At 33.0% G+C, this 20,674-nt stretch overlaps 1 protein-coding gene across 3 annotated transcripts; it reads right to left on the bottom strand.

Moving 5' to 3' along the window:
• Positions 1–1,634: 1,634 nt before the first annotated feature.
• LOC100254380 (alpha-dioxygenase PIOX) lies at positions 1,635–19,869 on the bottom strand. 3 transcript variants are annotated; one of them, XM_059742509.1, is made up of 10 exons: positions 19,721–19,865; positions 4,107–4,370; positions 3,887–4,036; positions 3,664–3,797; positions 3,316–3,529; positions 3,068–3,213; positions 2,707–2,934; positions 2,422–2,624; positions 2,098–2,341; positions 1,635–1,980 (listed from the first exon to the last, which is right to left on the bottom strand). In XM_059742509.1, the coding sequence occupies exons 1-10, from the start codon at positions 19,838–19,840 to the stop codon at positions 1,755–1,757; spliced, it is 1,929 nt and encodes a 642-aa protein (XP_059598492.1). In that variant the 5' UTR covers positions 19,841–19,865; the 3' UTR covers positions 1,635–1,754. The 3 variants fall into 3 exon arrangements, with proteins under 3 accessions (XP_059598492.1, XP_002275161.2, XP_002279884.1); XM_002275125.4 differs by lacking the exon at positions 19,721–19,865 and adding an exon at positions 4,462–4,651; XM_002279848.5 differs by lacking the exons at positions 1,635–1,980; positions 2,098–2,341; positions 2,422–2,624; ... (4 more) ...; positions 3,887–4,036; positions 4,107–4,370 and adding exons at positions 16,685–17,002; positions 17,097–17,340; positions 17,439–17,641; ... (4 more) ...; positions 19,016–19,165; positions 19,344–19,607 and having other exon boundaries at positions 19,721–19,869.
• Positions 19,870–20,674: the final 805 nt, after the last annotated feature.

The following is a 20,674-nucleotide window of genomic DNA, read 5'->3' as shown; positions in this document are numbered from 1 at the left end:
TTCTGCCATTTATTGAGAATGACAATAACAAAAACCAGTTTCTTCAACGCTCTATTTAATGCAGTGATAGATTTCCCTTTTTATTATTATTATTATTATTATTATTTTAGTGGGTAAATCTCAAAACTTGGGTATTACCACTCAAATTCATCTGGAAAATCATTCAGACATCATATTCATAGATATTACAGCTTGGATTTTGAATTGGGGGTGGATGGGATATCACCTTCCGGATAATGACATTGCACAATTGCAGGTTTGGAAGCTTGGGTGCCACACTACAAACATTGATCTATTAAAATTTTGTGGGAAAACATATCTCTATCCACCTCAAAATTTTAAATACTCCCATTCTTCCTCATATCCTTATCTACTTTTTATCTTCGTCTCATAACTTTTTATACCAATTAAGAATTTGAATACTTGGATCAAATCTTTTTATATATATCTTGACTAGAGAACAATAAACTTCACCATAAATTAAAATTCTTTTTGTCATCTTTTTATACATTCCGTTTTCTTTGGCTCTTCTAGAAATTTTCATTTTGAGTTCTGATGTTAGTTTATTATCATAATGGAAGTTTTAATGCAAATAATGTTAATTTAAGAATACAAAGATAAATTGATCTACAAAAAAGTACATAAGGTTTTAATTTATTCGGTCAAATATGCTTACATCTATAGATGAAAGATAATTATTTCATAATATCATAGAAAATATTATAAAGTATAAAACCATATATAACTATTAGGTTATTAAAATATCCTATATTTTCTCACTCCTTGTATTAACACCCTGAGATCCTTGTTCCACTGAGTTTGTTATATTCTTCCTTACATCTTTATCTATATTGTAAAATTGTTATAAGTGCCTAATAACTTTCCTTATTCCATAAAAAAATATAATATTATAATAACAAATCTAACTTAATATATATTCTATACAATATTTTTCACAAAAAAGAATTTATATCAATTAGAAATTTGAAACACTTTCTAATGGATGCATTTTGTTCCCTTCATATCTTGTAGAAGAAGCCTAACATGTGGAAAGTAAAATCTTTTACCTTTTTTTTATTAAAATAAATTATTTTTAAAAGGTGATAAATTTTTAACAAGCACTTGTATAATATCTTAAATCTAGATGTAAATCATTCAAAACTTAAAAAATAAAAAAAAATAAAAAAACCATAACCTATCATTTTTTGAGGTGTTATTTATTTTTAATTTGTTTTTAAAATCTTGAAACCAATAATGAATATTTAAACTCTATCATACAACTTACATCATTATTCAAACATTCAAATTTAACCAAATATATGAAGTCCTTCATAGGTAATTATAGAAGGTTATGAATGCAATGGTGGTCCTCACAATCCCTTCCGTCAGCATTGTCAACTTCATAGTACCAGTGTTTAATAGTAGAGAAGAGGCAACACGTGAAACTTGTTAAAAATGATGTCTAATTTGATTTTACCTCGTACGTATAATCATCAGATATTCCCATCTTTTTGGCTACTGTTTCTGCCAAGAAAAGTATGGGATAGAGTCTTAAGACAAGAGGGGAATGGAGAGAAAATTCAAATCTCTTTAATTAAATTCGGGACTAGAAGCCTGAATTTTCTTATTTAAAAAAAAATTATTTATCATACCTAAAAAGAGCAACACGTATTTGCCGTTATTTACTATTTAGACACAATATGCAGCAAATATTGCAGTGCCGTGGTGGGTGTACGGATGGGATCCATTGCTAATCAGTGGGGAACCCGAAGATACAGCGGGACAAGATTGTGAGGATTTGGAGGAGAGTCCCATACTGAGAATGCACTGCTCGAGTTCATCCACTTGTCTGTCATTTCTGGGTAGTGCCTGTGGATCACATCTTTCAGACTCTCTGTGGTGTTCACCCACTCAAGTCCCTTCTTTGTGTATGTCTCCTCGTTGAAATTGCTCGTGAAGAACCTATCCGCCTCTAGTCTCCTGTATGTTCAACGCTCATTTCGATTAGTGTATCATTATTTTCAGTGTCAGGCCATGTAGTTTTTCATATATTAATGGTTATAACCTGCTTTATTCCTTTTATCTTATCGTGTATACCTTGAGGCATTGATGATGAATATGACAAAGGCTGTTTCACTGATGGCAAAACCCTTGATCTTCTTCTCGGCCATGAGACCCACTTGAGTGTCGAGTTCTTCGACATTATCACCATACAGTTCACGAAGAGATCGAATGGTTTCAGTATCATCTGTCAGATCTTCCCATTTGGAGATGGGGATTAATAGTAGAGCCCTTCGGAACTGATTGTAACTTGCGACTTTCCTCTCCCTGTCCCTGTAAACTGCATCATCATCAATCAAATGGGTTAATCTCTCATATCATATGTTGGTCACTCACCCCAGAAAATGGATGGTGACTTACTTTCAAGAGAAGGAAGGTCGACGGGGTCAGGCCTATTTCTGCCATCCACGTCTTGTGGAATGAGGTCCCGGAGCCACACTGGATAGTTCCAAAGCTCGAGTGCCCCACATGCTTGGTGACCCATTGAAACCATTTGCTCTGTAAATCCAATTTCTGATAAGGCCTTTTCTCCTTGATGACCAATCAGATTTTGCATAGGAACCCTGCATTTTTGTACAAATACTCCAGTTACATACACTGGATCATAGAACAAAAAAGGAAGAGGAAATGATATCGGAGATTTACTTTTTGATCAATGGTGGAGATTTGTTGGGACCCGGAGAGGCGGAGATGTCTCTGAGGAGAAGGTGATCTGGAAGGAGCTGGTGCATCCTATAAACACTGACGAACTCTTCGGTCAATGAATGTGGCATCCCATGATTGTTGGGCCTCTTTAGACCCACAAGTCCTCCCAAGATGGCTCCCCCAACATGCCCATACGTGTCCTTAAATTTCTTTCCCAATAACCCAGACCTGAAACAATATTTTTAAAACCCCAAATGAAAATTTCTTGACACAACACAGTTTCATTTTCTTTCAAGATGCCAAGTATATATGTAATTCCATGTTTTAAGTAGAGAGATTAATTTAGAATAAGAATGTTCACCAATTGCCTCGCATTGCAGCATGTAAAGTATCAGTTTTGAGAAGCTCCACGGTCCAATCAATGGTAAGAACTTTTGCAATTACAGCAGAAGTCACCAGCCTTGCATGACGGTACAGTTCCTCATCGCTCAAATGTCCATTTTCCTTCTAAAACATTTGGAAGATTGAATTCATCAAATTAATAAGAGCATCTAAATATACAAATATACATATATATGTGTATCCTAATTAAAGGGCCGGCCGGTGTACCTTGAGGGCATCACAGACGGCATTGTGCTCTTTGATGAAGAGAGCCTGAAGAGTTGAAAGGCCAGCCCAACCGTTTCTGACGTCTCCAGACAGCGGAATCATATCTTGGTCATGAAGAAGAAAACCGTCTTCTGATATCTTGAGCTTCCCATCTTTGAAAGTCCTCACCTTCTGCAATTTTTTGGCGTTGTTGCCATATATGGCGCTTCCATCCCTTCATATTTATTCACCACCAGTTATGTGAATGAAAACATCTGTATCAGGCTTCTGGTAACATGTAATGACATATGAATCTTGACTATACAATATATATTTGGACTAATCGGCCGTTTACAGATATGACCATACCACCACGGTGTCCGGATGTTCAATGAACCGGTTTTGATATCATAAAAGCCGGTCGGAACCTCTTTTGTCTTGTAGAACTTGAAAGATTTGAGGGGGCACTGGCTTGCAACTTCTCTAGGTGCTGTCAGCTCAATCTACAAGCATTCATAATTCTTATAATCTCATTCTTCTATATTAAATTAAATTCTATTTCAAGTAAGAAATTGATCTTAAATGGCAAGACCTGCTGGGTATCCTCCAGGTGATCAGTCCAATCATGTATCATGAACTGAATCCAAGAAGCTGCTATCATGTTGAACTGCTTTCCCGTGTCAGTGAAATTTCTCCGTGCCATAAGTTTTGTGGCAACCACCGTTGGATCTGGCTTCTTTAGCTACATACATGTATGAATTCAATTAAAATAAAGGCCATCACCAAGATATATGCAAGGAATTACCAGCTACCTTATCTTTCTGATCGACAGGGAGAATGTTCCGGCCAAAGAAGGTGCCTTGGCTGCCTGCATCGTCATTGAAGGGATCGTTATATTCCCCATCTGCCGTCCTGTAAGGATAATCAGCGGGATTAAACCGAACACCAACCGGAGTGGGGCCAACGTTGAACAAGTTGTACTGGTTATGAAGGTGTCGACGAATTAGCAGATAAACAAGACCCAAGAACACAGGCAAGCGGTACCATATGCCCAACTTATCAATGGAGTGTATGATCTGCATTCAGACATCAAGGAAAATAAGAGAAATAGTATCATAATTCAACATGGTGCAAGTAGAAACTGGGAGGAGGTGTCTGGGGCTTTACAAGGAAGAGAAAACGATCTATAAGGGTCATATTTGCTAAAGCTCCATGAAAGTCTTTATGAATGAAATAAAGGAGAGGTGCACTCAAGAGAGTCCTGAGGGCTTCCATTATCATAGCCATGGTTTCTTAACAAAACCTTTGAGTTGAAGGGCAAATGAACCGACAAGCATATATTTCTAAGGGCCAAAGGAAATTAAACAGATGAATGTTAGTTGATACGGTAAGAAATTTAAATCGAGGGACTGGTCATACATTTCACGCAATCAATTTTCCAGCATTTGCTGTTTCATCTTAATTTGCATGAAGTCGACACATCTTTGGCAGGTCTATTTTTAGGTATCAGTGGTAAATTTTTGCTGAATGACGAAGCTCTTTTGCTGTTGTTCTTGACTTTATACCAATTCGCAGTTCTCATCCTAAAAAATTTGAAGGGATCGATAGTAGTTGTACAATGAAACCGGGGACCACCCGAATTATTGTTCTATACTTTTCTTATCATTATAGCCTTGAGCTTGGACCAGGGCGAAAAATACAAAAAAGTCTAAACTAATGTTTATGAAAAAAAAAATTAAATTAATACAAACAAATCCTCAACACACATAAGAGAGGTCTTGATCAACGGGACACAAAACAGATGACATCACCTATATATATATATATATTATGCTTATGAAAAACAAAACAAAAAAAAAGTCCTCACGATAACGTGTGACATATGACATTAGAAGGGATAATTTCATTTATTTCCCTTAAACTATGTTTGATTGGTGGGATATGATAGGTTGAGATATGTATATTGGATAAGATATGTATATCTATGAGATATGCTATATTATATTATATTTATATTTATTTTGTGAAATGAATAAAAAATAATATGAAATATATATTATTTTTAATGTTTAAAATAAAAATTACATTATATTCAAATATTTTTTATTTTAAAAAGTAAAATTTTTGTTATGTTTAATACTATTCATGATTAAAATATTTAAATTTTACAAATAATTTTTTTATATTATGGTATTTAATATATAAAAATAATTTATATATCATATATTAATATTATGTTATAAATATTTGTTTAGTTTTTTTAATCATAAATTTAATTTATAATGAAAAAAATTATTTTGTAAAATGAGTATATTAAAAAATAAAAAATTGATAAAAAATAAAATTTTGATACTTGAGATATGTATAAATTTTCAACAAGACTTACCATAATTCAACATGGTGCAAGTAGAAATTGGGAGGAGGTGTCTGGGCTTTACAAGGAAGAGAAAACGGTCTATAAGGGTCATGCTTGCTAAAGGTCCATGGAAGTCTTTATGAATGAAATGAAGGAGAGGTGCGCTCAAGAGAGTTTTGAGGGCTTCCATTATCATAGACATGGTTTCTTAACAAAACCTTTCAATTGAAGAGCAAATGAACCAACAAGCATATACTTATAAGGGGTCAAAGGAAAATAAACTGATAAATATTAGTTGATACTTCAAGAAATTTAAATCGAGGGACTGGTTATACATTTCATGCAATCTATTTTTCAACATTTGCTTTTTCATCTTAATTTGCATGAAGTTGACACATCTTTGGAAGGTCTATTTTTAGGTATCAGTTGAAAATTTTTGTTGATTGCCAAACTTCTTTTGCAATTTCTCGTGACTTTATACCAATTCACATTTCTTATCCTATTTTGACAAACCCAAATGTTTTATGTTCAAAATTTTGAAGGGACTGAACTAAATTTATATATTTTATGTCTAATATTATTTTATTCTAATTAATTGAATTAAACATTTCCCTAATATTTATGTACGAAAAGCATAGCACAACATGTTATTACATAAAAAAAGCAACAATTATTAATAAAATGTGTAAAACATTATGCAAGTGCAACAAAGGAAATCCAACTTATACATAGAAATAATAACATTAAGAACGCGTTTGACAATGATTTTCAGAAGTGTTTCTAGCATTCCTAATACTTGAAAAATAAAAAAATTCAAGTGTTAGAAAGACCAAAAACACTTCTTAGAATCACTGTTAAACGCACTCTAAGTTTTAGAGAAGTTTAACTAAACATACAAGTAAATCAATGGACGATATGATCGAACGGTCTTTGAAGCATTTCTCTGTTAATTTTGAAAAATGTGATGTTAAATGACACAAAGGTGCAAAGTTTCCCTACCTAGAGAGCACTCTATATAAGTGGATTGTTTAATACCAAGAATGTGTAAAAATGATTGCAAAACAAATTGTGAAGACAAAAGATTTTGTGAGAAAGATGTACCTATAAATAATCCACAATTCATTTTTTCTCAAGGTTGGTTCTATTATTTTAAATTAAGATATGAGATCAAAACATATCACCATTTTGAAGAAAGTTGATAGATATGAATGGCATGGAGAACAAGTTGCAGTCCTTGAGAGAAAAAGTGCATCAATTTGCAAAGAAAGATGTTTTCAATATGAATGAAAGAAAATCGTTTTATAGGCTACAACCAAATCAATATTCTCTTGTGATAAAGCAACTTGAAGGAAAAAAACAAAATAAGAAAAGACTTATAAATGTTATTTGTTAGAATGAGGATAGTTTTAAGAAAGTTCTCTTATGGATTACACAAGGAAGTGTGCTAAACTGCAGAATTTCAAGAATGTTATTTGTTTGTTGAGTATCCTATCATGATTGAATCATTACTTTAAGAGCATTTTAATTTGATGATTTGATAGACAAATGGACTAGAGAAAAATTATCTTATTAGTTGATAATTGACCTACTCATCCAAAAATTATTATTTTTATCACACAACACGACATCAAAGACACCGCCTTATAACACAAAATCATATGAGCTTTCAAGATGCATTATGATCGATAATTTTATCATAATTTTTTGAAGAGTTATAAAATAGACAACCAAATATAGAAAATATAAATATTTTGATGCAATGAGTTTTGCGACATTGACTTAAAGAGTAAATATTCAAGCAAATATAATTATAAATTATTTTTTATGTTATAAAATTGGGAGGAGGTGTTTGGGGCTTTACAAGGAAGAAAAAACGATCTATAAGGGTCATATTTGCTAAAGCTCTATGAAAGTCTTTATGAATGAAATGAAGGAGAGGTGCGCTCAAGAGAGTTTTGAGGGCTTCCATTATCATAGACATGGTTTCTTAACAAAACCTTTCAATTGAAGAGCAAATGAACCAACAAGCATATACTTATAAGGGCCAAAGGAAAATAAACTGATGAATATTAGTTGATATTGTAAGAAATTTAAATTGAGGGAACGCAATCCATTTTTCAACATTTGCTTTTTCATCTTAATTTGCATGAAGTCGACACATCTTTGGAAGGTCTATTTTTAGGTATTAGTTGGAAATTTTTGTTGAATGCCAAACTTTTTTTGTAGTTACTCGTGACTTTATACCAATTCACATTTCTTATTCTATTTTGACAAACCCAAATGTTTTACCTTCAAAATTTTGAAGGGATTGAACTAAATTTATATATTTTATGTCTAATTAATTGAATTAAACATTTGCCTTATATTTAAGTACAAAAAGCATAGCACAACATGTTATTGCATGAAAAAAGCAACAATTATTGATAAAATGTGTAAAACATTATGCGAGTGCGCGCAACAAAGGAAATCCAACTTATATGTGGAAATAATAATAATAACACTAAGTTTTAGAAAAGTTTAACTAAACATGCAAGCAAATCAATGGACAATATCAAATATGATTGAACGGTCTTTGAAGCATCTCTATGTTAATTTTGAAAAATGTGATGTTAAATGACACAAAGTTGCAAAGTTTCCCTACCTAGAGAACACTTTATATGAGTGGATTGTTTTATACCAAGAATGTGTAAAAATGATTGCAAAACAAATTGTGGAGAAGACAAAAGATTTTATGAGAAAGATGTACCTATAAATACTGAATACTACACAATTCATTTTTTCTCAAGGTTGATTCTATTATTTTAAATTAAGATATGAGATCAAAACATATCACCATTTTGAATAAAGTTGATCGATATGAATGGCATGGAGAACAAGTTGCAGTATTTAAGAGAAAAAGTGCATCAATTTGCAAAGAAAGATGTTTTCAATATGAATGAAAGAAAATTGTTTTATAGGCCACAACTAGATCAATATTCTCTTGTGATAAAACAACTTGAAGGGAAAAGACTTACAAATGTTATTTGTTAGAATGAGGATAGTTTTAAAAAAGTTCTCTTATGGATTATAAGGAAGTGTGCTAAATTGCAGAATTTCAAGAATGTAAACTTGTCCACTATGAATTTTGAGTATCCTATCAACAAACAAACAAGGATGACTAAAACATTACTCTAAGAGCATTTTAATTTGATGATTTGATAGACAAATGAACAGTAGAAAATTATCTTATTGGTTGATAATTGACCTACTCATCCAGAAATTATTATTTTTATCATACAACACGACATCAAAGACTCTGCCTTTTAAAACAAAATCATATGAGCTTTCAAGATGCATTATGATTGATAATTTTAACATAATCTTTTGAAGAGTTATAAAATAAATAACCAAATATAGAAAATATAAATATTTTGATGTATGTAATGAGTTTTGCAACATTGACTTAAAGAGTAAATATTCAAGCAAATACATTTATAAATTATTTTCTATGTTATAAAATTAGGTGCGTAGATAACATGACCTATCTTTACCTTAGGTTGTCCCACTAGCAACTTTAATTTTGTGTCACCTTTTAAATGATCATGCCAATACAAAACATACAAGGCATAAACTTGTTCATGCATGTTCTCAAACGCAAGACCACCCAAATTAATGGTACAACCTATTATTTGCAATACTTTTTTAATAATTATATCATTGGGCTTGGACCAATATTTATGGGAAAAAAAGGTCTTCACCATCAAAAGGACATAACCACCCAAATTAATGGTGCAACCTATTATTTGCAATACTTTTTTAATAATTATATCATTGAGCTTGGACCAATATTTATGGGAAAAAAAGGTCTTCACCATCAAAAGGATGTGACTTGACGAATAATTACATATGATAAAGGAGCACGTATGATACTCTCTCTCTCTCTCTCTCTCTCTCAATAAAAACATGAGGTATTTGTAAAATTTTTTAATATATAAAAATTGTCTCATAATTTTATCTTTTTATTCCATAAATACCTTTCTTTGATTTATTTATTTTATTTGTTATAATTTATTAATATCAATTATAATGTTATAAACTATTTATAATTAGTTACAATTAATATATCATTACCAAAAATGTCCCATATCCTTACCTTTTATTCCATAAATACCCTTCTCCAATTTACTTATTCTATTTGGTATGCTACATATAATAAAAACATGAGGTATTTGTCAATTTTTTTTATATAAAAAATGTCTCATAATTTTATCTTTTTATTCCATGAATACCTTTCTTTGATTTATTTATTTTATTTGTTATAACGTATTAATATCAATTAATCTTATAAACTATGTATAATTAGTTACAATTAATATATCATTACCAAAAATGTCCCATATCCTTACCTTTTATTCCATAAATACCCTTCTCCAATTTACTTATTCTATTTGGTATGACTTATTAATATCAATTAATGTTGTAAAATATTTATAATTAATTGTAATTAATATACCATTTAATTAGAAAATAATAATAGGGGAGAATTGTGTTTTGGACCTAGTTGTGCTCAAAAATTAAGATTTGGCCCATGAAAGTTGCATAATTGATGGGAATGATATAAAATGTGAAGAGACCAATATACCCTTCAAAACTATTTTGAGTATTTTCTATCATAATGTTTGACAAACTTTTTTTTTAATTTTTTTAATAATTATTCTGAAAATTTATTATTTTTAGAAAACTAATTTTTTTTAAAAATATATATATATATATTCTAAAAATCTATCATTTTAAAAAAAAATTTTGACATATTTTTAGTTATTTTTTACCTACATTATTTAAAAATATATATATTTTCCAAGATGTTTGATTTTTAAATAATAATAATAATAATAATTTATTTTTATTTTTTTGTGAAATGGTGTATTTTTTTCCAAATCACTAAATTAAAATAAAATTTATTGAGGTTTACAAAAGGAATAAAATTTAAATTAATGTTTTCCTACTTTTTTTTTCATAGTTAATAAAAGTTATTTTTGGAAAGATAAAAAATTCATATTCTTCTTTTCAATTTCCACACTTTCTCTAGGTCTTGGGCTTAAACAGTGAACTTATATGGACCAAAACTTAATTTTTGGGCCCAACTAGCTCCAAAACACAATTGTCCCTAGTAATAGTACAACATAAATTGATGAAATATTGCACGTCGACAATTACTAGTATATATAAAATGATTGACAAAATTAGAACATAAAATAAAATCGTTTTTTTTCTAAATAAAGTAACTCTTGTTTTCTATCCATGCCCTCTAAAAATTAATTGAAAGCTTCAACCTTCTTGATTCAAGTTTCATTTTCCTTAACCCATATCCTTATCCACATAAACCCTTTTTTTCAAGAATGAAAAGGATCTTCAAAACCTTACATGTGAGTTGAAAAGAAGATAACTTATAATTAGACTTTTCTTTACCCCCATTAATTAATAATTAGATATTAATAATAATATAATAATAAACCTATGTGAGAAAAATTCACATACGTACCAAACTCTAAGAGTTGGTATTCAATTTCAGTTTCAGCTCATTTGAATTGCCATGTGAAGAACCTATGTGCTGCTAGCCCCTGCATACATGGCCAAACCCATTAACATCATCCATTTCAACACATTGAATTTTTATATGGCATTATACTGTGTGCTTGAGAGAAGCAGCTCTTTGTTCTACTTTGTTTTGTTGAATTTTCATATACAAGGTAGATCAATCCACGATGTGTATTTTCATATATGTAGAGATCAATTACATATATGCACATAGCACCCGAATTCTGCTCAACAGGTATGTAGATATAAGTGGCATAAGTTGAGAGATCAATTGAGAATTAAAGACCTGGATTTGCATCTAATCCAAGTTGGTAATGAGAATTAAGTGGTCGGTCCTTAGAGCTAATTAATTAATAAAGTTAGTTGATGTGAAAAACCATTTACTTAGATTCTAATATTAGGTTAGTGTTTTCCACAAGAGAAAATTAGGCAAGTCAAACTTAATTAGGACAAAATATTAATGATTAATGTGTTGAAGCTTAATTCTTGAGCCAATCTAGATATTATTGCACCTTTTGCCCTTCAGAATAAGCTTGTTCATGCATGTTCACAATCCTGGGACCAAGTCAACCTTAATTAGGACAAAATATTAATGATTAATGTGTTGAAGCTTAATTCTCTCTCTCTCTCTCTCTCTCTCTCTCATAAACCTAGCCTACTAATAAAAATATGAGGTATTTGTCAAAAAATTTTATATAAAAAATATCCCATATCCTTACCTTTTATTCCATAAATACCCTTCTCCAATAGCTTATTAATATCAATTGATGTTATAAAATATTTATAATTAGTTACAACTAATATATCATTTAATTAGAAATTAATAATAGTACGAAATAAATTGATGAAATATTACACGTCAATATATATATATATGGTAATCTTAATTGATGGATAACTAAATAAAATTTAACTAACATAATGGGCATTTGAAGTAAAAAAAAAGTCTTTATTTGACTGTTTTTATTCAGTCACATTTTATGGCAATCTTAATTGATGGATAACCAAAATAAAATTTATCTAACATACTAATCATTTGAAGAAAAAGTAGATGATAGAAAGAAGTAGGAAAGGGTAATTAATGGCTGAGAAGTTAAGCATTCATTTTTCAAATGAAGGTGGGAGTTGGGCTACAGAAAATGACCAATGAGAAATAAAAAAGATGATGTGGGTAACATTTGAAACCAATTGCTTTCCTTTAATTGTCCCAAACCACGTATGTGGTCTGGTATCCGATCATATATGCCAAGGTTGAATATTAAAACCTAGGAGCCCAAATGGACTTTTATGATTTTATCCCACTTGCTGCCCATTTTGAATTCCTTGTTTGATCTAGAATAATCCAACTACTACATTTTAAATGAATATTAGATGGTTTTCTTCCATAGTTTCCTTTTTTCAGTACAAGCAATTCCTTTACAATAATAATATGTTGAGGATATAATTTTCCTCCCCATGAACATTAAAGCTCTTCTAAAATAATAATCTCCTTAAAGGAAAACTCCTAGCAAATATGAAGATTGTAGCCATAGTGTGTTCATAGGCAACTTGATTTTCACTAATAAGTCATTAGTAACTACCAATAAAAGAAATCCTTCAATGATTATGTAGGGAATTAAACCGAATTCCCAACCCGTGAGAAACAAAACCATAGAGAAAAAACACACGCCAAAGAAAAAACAATCACACGCATAAGACAATATTTACGTGGTTTGACAATTTGCCTACATCTACGGAGTTGCAGGGATATCACTATTATCAGGGAAGAATACAAAGTACAACCACAGCGATTACAATGTTTTCTCTCTATATATAACACAGCAACCCCACCACACAAAAAAAAAACCCTAATTACAAAAGGTGGTTCCACAATGGGCTAAACGGCTCCAACAAGCCTCAGTAAATCTCCCATTAAAAAACCATGCAATATTATTTGGGTCGGGTCGTCAAATCGGATCAAACAAAACTAGGCCCCACAAAGCCCAACAAATTATATTTAAAATTTTTGATACTCAATCGAGACAAATAAATGTTAGTTGAGATCTATAAAAAAAACTTATGGAAATCATATGGTAGGAGGATTGACAACACAACAAGCCCTTAGCTAGGGCTACTAGTCTACGTGCACAAGGACAATGCTTTCCATGCAAGGAAATGGGATAAGTGTGAACCTTCTATCCAAGTACTATTATATATATATGCCTTTTGAACTACATAGTCCAATCTCTGCCTCCTTAACCTTCACTCGATAAGGGTTAGACATAGTAGGGCTTACAACACCTTCCTATACTAATTACTTTCACTAATTGGGTAGATGTATAGTTTTACTCTAATATATGGGACCTAAATGTGTCAAATGATTCACATGAAAAAAATTATTATTTATGGGTTCAACATTCTAAGAGATTATGGAGTCTTAGTTGACAATACAACCTTTAGAAATTTCTACAATGAGCTTCTTAATATGGATACAAAATTTATATCTACTCTATTCCATGACATTCTTAGAGTAATGGACAAGCAAAAACTACCAACAAAATCCTCCTCAACTTCTTGAAAGAAGCTTGATGAAGCGAAAGGGAGATGGACTAAAGGGCTCCTTGAAGTACAATGGGCTTATAAGATGACTCGGAGGAAACCCACATTCCTCTTTTTATTCTAACCCATATTCAAGATCAAAATACCAACTAATATGGTGGACTTAGAGAAGGATCCCTATCATAGTGTGTATTGAAGGGCTCTCTTGACATATTTAGACAAAAGAGAAAATACCTTGATAATCATTCATGACTCTAAAGTTTGAATGTGGCAATTCCAAATTGGTGACCTAGCATTGAGAAGAGTGTTCGAGAACAAAAGAAAGTGGATGCTAAAAAAAACATGACTCACATAGGGAAGGACCCTATTGAATCTGAGAAGTAGGGAAAGAAGGATCCTATAAATCATTTGAAGATCTAAATAGAAAGATGTTCTCTCCCTTAGAATGTCACTACTTAGCATAAATACCATCATTAATTTTTGTTTATTTTGTTTAATTTTGTATTTTGATACCAAATAAAACATAATGTTTTTTTATAAGGCCCTTAGAACAATCTAAATGGCAGTCTTCTACTCAACAAATGCCTCAAAGGTAAGCCTCTATTCATAACAATCTCAATGGAAATCCTCCATTTGGTACAACCTAAATGGCAATCTTCTATTATGCATAACCTCAATGACAAGCCTTTTTTGAGCACGCCTCAATGGAAAGCCACTATTTAGCACAACCATAATGGTAAGCCTTTATCTTGTAGAGCATTAATTGCAAGACTTTGTTAAGCATAACTATAGCACCTCAGACATTACCAACTCTCTTAAAAGTAATTGTTGTCAGAAAAAGCACATACTTTAACCTTATAGTGTATTCACTCTAGCCCCCACGACATTCAAACACAAAGAAAGTTGATAAACGCGACCAACCTCTAATCTGCCAACAATTTCCCCTCAAGTGACACCCCTAGGGTTTGAACTTGTGACTTTGGCTCTGATACTAGTTGTAGGGCCTTAAAAGTTGTCAACTCTTCTAAAAGTAATTGTTGTTAGGAAAGGCGTATACCATATCATTATGGTGCATTCACCCAAATGCCCATAACATTTGAACATAAGGGGAGTTAATGGACGTAGCCAACCTCTGATCTACCAACAATAACCTTATAGTAAGTGATCATTATATAGCATAGCCTTAATGACAACCCAAGGTTTGGCATAAATTTTATAAATCTTTGCTAGTTAACCTTAATTTGATTAATGTAAGAAATCTCACACCACAATGATTGGGTGGTAGCTTATGGTTAGAGGAATATTCCATACTTGGAAAAAATGAACATGTAGAAGAGAATTTGTTCATAGGAAGAATTATTTTTTTCAAGTTGAAATTAGGTTCTATTAAAAATTTAGTGACCAAACTTATGAGCATTCTAGCTTTGAGCCCAATTGGCAAAGAAAACCTCAACAAGAGCTCAAGCATAGTAAATACCCTTACCTTTCCTTTTCGCCCTTAACAAGGTTGATGCAAACAATCAAATCAACCAAAAAAAAGGCCAGAAAAGCCCACATGAAAACCTGTTCTTTATCTCACTCAATTGAAAACCTTTTCATCCCACTTAAATTAATAAAAACTCTAAAATCTCTTTTCATCTTACCCAAGTGAAAACCTCCTCATCCTAGCATCACCTCCTTGAAGATCAATGGGGGAAGACTTTCTTTTCTTAATTTGTGATGGTCAGTGAAGACATCCTCTATCAACCTAAGTAGATATGGTTCAAATTATTGGTAAAGTTTGGTATGACTTGGCATGTGAAATGCACCTCAACAACTTCCATGACAAGTTCAATATTAGATACATGTATAAATTCAACCTTCAATTAGTTGGACTCTACTTAGATAGGATGCCTAGTTGACACTATTGAATTGCCTAATTTATTGACTTCTTCCTAAGTTAAACTATAGTCACAATTGTGCAAATATCCATAACTCATATGGCTTGAATCCTACTTTTGACCACAATTACCTTAATAATCGCTATTTAAAGGTTTACTAAATTTATTTTTATTTTATATTTTTAGAAAAGTGGTAAACATCACTAAATATCTCCTATGATGATGATGTTTTATGTCCCTGACAAAAAGTTGTCACAATTTTTATTTATTTATTTTGTGGCGATGCATTCATTGGTCAGTCTCCAATTGAAAGCTCTCCATAGTTTCTAGATTAAAGTTTTACGTCCCTAATCCATTTTTGCCTTCATAAACTCATTTTTCAAGAATAAAATGGATCTTTAAAACCTTAGTTGTGAGTTGAAAATAATCAATATGTGAAAGTTATTGTTAAAAATATTTTCTTGTCTGATTTTTTTTTTACCATTAATCATTAGATATTTTTTAATAAGAAAATTATATAGAACGTTTTTTACATCATACCAAACTTTTAATTTAAGTGACTTGTATAACTAAATTTTAATTGTTGAATAAAGGTTTGAATGAGTGGAATCAAGCAGTGGCGGAACTACCTTAGGTTTAAGAGGGGCAAAAGCTCCCCTACAAAATTTTAAAAATTATTGCTCATTTCAAAAAGCTTTGATACTTACCATCAACCCATGTCAAGAAGATATATATATATATGATCACTAGCGGAGCCAGAAATGTAGGGCATGGGGGTAGGGGGAGGAATAGAAAAAATTGGTTTCAAGGGAGACAATGCCGTCACATAAAGTACTTTTTTTTCTTTAACTTAGTGGGAATTTAGTTTTTCGAGGGGCACTTGGCCCCTCTGGGCATATGATGGCTCCGCTAGTGCCCATGAATATTTTTTATTCATCTAATTTTAGTAATAACCCTTCTTCATCCAGCATCATACTTTGTAAAACTAATGTTTCTGTTTATTTCTAAAACAAACTATATTTATATAACATAGAAATTAACGAACAACACTTTTTCCATTTATTTAATTAGATACAATATATCGTAGCACCGGTGATGCAGTGTGGTGAATGCATGATGGTTCAGTGGTGATCAATGGGGAACACGAAGATAGAGTGGGACAAGATTATGAGCATTTGGAGCAGAGTCCCACACTGAGAATGCACTGCTTGAGTTCATCCATTTCTCTGTCATCTCTGGGTAATGACGATCCAACACATCTTTCAGACTCTCCGTGGTGTTCACCCATTCAAGTCCCTTCTTTGTGTATGTCTCCTCGTTGAAATTGCTTGTGAAGAACCTGTCTGCCCCTAGCCTCCTGCATTCCACGCATGGCCAAACCCACCAAATACGGTCAATAACCAATTCAATTAAAGGTCTATTTTAATATTCCATTATTTTGTTTTGTTTACCTGGAAGCCATGACGATGAATATGACAAAAGCTGTTTCACTTATAGCAAAACCCTTGATCTTCTTCTCTGCCATGAGGCCCACATGAGTGTCAAGCTCTTCAACATCATCACCGTACAGTTCTCTAAGAATTTTAATCGTTTCGCTATCGTCCGTCAGATCTTCCCATTTAGAGATGGGGATCAATAGTAGGGCCCTCCTGAACTGATTGTACCTTGCAACTTTCCTCTCCCTGTCTCTGTATACTGCAAACCATCATCACTCAAATGGGTTATTCCCCTATCACTATATGGTGTTCACACTTTAATTAATTAAGGAGGGTTCAAATTTAAGCTCGACTTACTTTCAAGAGCTGGAAGATCAACGTGATCAGATCTATCTTTGCCATCCACATCTTGTGGAATGAGGTCCCTGAGCCACACCGGATAGTTCCAAAGCTGAAGTGCCCCACTTGCTTGGTGGCCCATTGAAACCATTTGCCTTGCAAACCCAATTTCTGATAAGGCCCTCTCTCCTTCATGACCAATCAGATTCGGCATAGAAAGCCTACATTTTTGTTTACATACACTAGTCATAAACCCAATCATAAAAGCAGAAATTTACAAGAGTAGTTCAAACAGATTTCTACTTTTTGACCAAGGGTGGAGATTTGTTGAGTCCAGGGGCGGCAGAGATGTCTCTGAGAAGAAGGTGATCAGGAAGGAGCTCGTGCATCCTATAAACGGTGGTAAACTCCTCAGTCAATGAATATGGGACCCCATGGTTGTTGGGTTTCTTTTGGCCCACAAGCCCTCCCAAGATGGTTCCCCCAACATGCCCAAATGTGTCCTTGAATTTCTTTCCCAGCAGTCCATACCTGAAAATTAAACAACCCAGATCCTCAAATCTCTTCTACTGAAACTGAAAACAGCTACATGATATGCATCTTGTGTTTTAGCTCTTAGCTCTCAAGTTTTAATCTACAATTGAACTGGTTGTAAAACATTTTCACACGTAGAGGTTTTGGACATAAAGGTTATACCATATAGTACTTTCATGCTTCTGGTTTTTTCAAATCCATTGAATTGAGTAACCTAGCTAGCTAGATTCTTGAGAAAATGTAATATTTACCAATTGGCGCGCATTCCTGCAAGTAGTGTATCGGTTTTGAGAAGCTCCACAGTCCAATCTATGGTATGAATTTTTGCAATTACAGCAGAAGTCACCAGCCTTGCACGATGATACAGTTCTTCATCGTTCATATGTCTATATTCCTTCTGAAACATCACAAAACCAAAATCAAAGTTTTAATTTACTCATTTATAATATGACACCTTGAGGGCATATTAGCAATTATATAATAGCACCTTGAGGGCATCACAAACTGCATTGTGCTCTTTGACGAAGAGAGCCTGCAGTGTTGATACGCCAGCCCAACTGTTGCGAACATCTCCGCTCACCGGAATCATATCTTGGTCATGGAGAAGAAGCCCATCTTCTGATATCTTGAGCTTCCCGTCTTTGAAAGTCCTTACTCTCTGCAACTGCTTCTCATTGCTCCCATATATCGCGCTTCCATCCCTTCATATTTATATATACACCACCATTTATGTGATCAAATTAGTAATAAAGATGTTCAAAATCAGGCATATCCATGTTGCATATATATAATGACCTAGTTGAAATCAGTTTGTAGTTCTTACCACCAAGGTGTTCGAATGTTCAATGAACCACTTTTGATATCATAGAACCCAGTTGCAACCTCTTTTGTCTTGTAGAACTTGAAAGATTTGAGGGGGCATTGGCTTGCTACTTCTCTAGGCGCAGTCAGCTCAATCTACAAAGATATTCAGACCATAGATTCATAATTATTATAATCTCATTCTTGAATATTAAATTAAATTCTATTTCAAGTAAGAAGTTGATCTTAAATGGCAAGACCTGCTGGGTATCCTCCATATGATCAATCCAATCATGTATCATGAACTGAATCCAAGACGCTGCTATCATGTTGAACTGCTTTCCCGTGTCAGTGAAATCTTTCCGCGCCAGAAGTTTTGTGGCCACCACCATTGGATCCGGCTTCTTTAGCTATATGAATGTATTGAATTACAATCAGATCATCAAAATTAAGAAAAAGATCACTGCAAGATTACAGGCCATACACTGCACATTTATTCATTGCTATCGTTACTTTTAACATGTTAGTGAACTTTTGGTGTTGAAGCTGATCCTCAAAATAGAGGATAAGAAACTAATTAAGTAGTACCTTATCTTTCTGATCAACAGGAAGGATGTTCCTGCCAAAGAAAGTCCCTTGGCTGCCTGCACCTTCATTGAAGGGATCGTTATATTCCCCATCCGCCGTCCTATAAGGATAGTCGACTGGGTTATAGCGAACACCTCTTGGGGTGCTTCCAACGTTAAACAAGTTGTACTGCTCATGAAGGTGTCGACGAATTGCCAGATAAATAAGACCCAAGAACACAGGTAACCGATGCCATATGCCCAACTTATCAATGGAGTGTATGATCTGCATGAAAACATTAAAGAAATTAATGATGCCACATGATAATTGGAAAAACAAAAAGCTTATAGTGAACAAGAACGTGAGGTGTGTAGAAACCGAGGTGGCTGAGGCTTTACAAGGAAGAGAAAACGATCTATGAGAGTCATTCTTGCTACAACTTCATGAAAGTCTTCATGAATGAAATGATGCAGAGGGGCCGTCAAGAGGGATACGAGGGACGCCATTCTTTTGAACATAGTCAGTCTCTTATTTTGAAGAATAAATATACACGAACCAACAAGCATATGCATATATATATATATAGGCCCAAGTGGGTAATTCAACAATAAAAAACAAAAAAAGTGAGAAACTTGTGACGATTAATTAATCTAGTGGCCAAATTGATCTTAAAAACCATTCACTTAGATGCGTACGTGCATGTTTTTAACTAGTCATCGGTTTTTAAGATGAAGTGGTCGATCAGGTAAAAAAAGCAAAGATAACAACGATTATTACAAAACCAGGGTATACAATGAACCCTAGTTAAATAAGAAGGCTCCATGACTATGTTGAAATGAAATAGACTTTTATCAAGATGAAGTGGCTGGATATACTACTAGAAACATGATAAACATAGGGTGACATTGACGACCATTTCAAGGCAATTATTCTTCGCTAGAAACCATGTGCTTTTCACTTTTCATATTCCATGTTTCAAAATATCAAAATCTGGGTGCCCGAATGGGCTGGGTCAATTCCCCTTGCCACCCATTTTGAATTCTTCTCTTTGATGGAGAACCCACCTCTTTGCCATTCTAAAAACGTTGGACAAATGTGTTACCTTTGTATATTATACTGTTGCCTTTGTTTTTCTCTCTTCTCCAATGTGTTGCAATAGTTTAGAATTAGGAATCCAACAAACACGTAAGAGATTACGCTTATAAAACTCAGGACCGGAGAGAAGCGTTCGTGTTGTCTGACTTTCCTGGCTGGCATTTTTAATTGGTCCTGTCATCATGCCGGCCATGTGGTCGTCTCTCCACTCCATGTTCTTGTCTTTCAATCTTTGTTTTCTTGTTCAATTTACAACC

This window comes from Vitis vinifera, chromosome 14, assembly GCF_030704535.1.
Source record: "Vitis vinifera cultivar Pinot Noir 40024 chromosome 14, ASM3070453v1".
Classification (NCBI taxonomy): domain Eukaryota; kingdom Viridiplantae; phylum Streptophyta; class Magnoliopsida; order Vitales; family Vitaceae; genus Vitis; species Vitis vinifera.
Note: the sequence above shows the minus strand (reverse complement) of the source record. Positions and strands in the feature narration are given on the sequence as shown.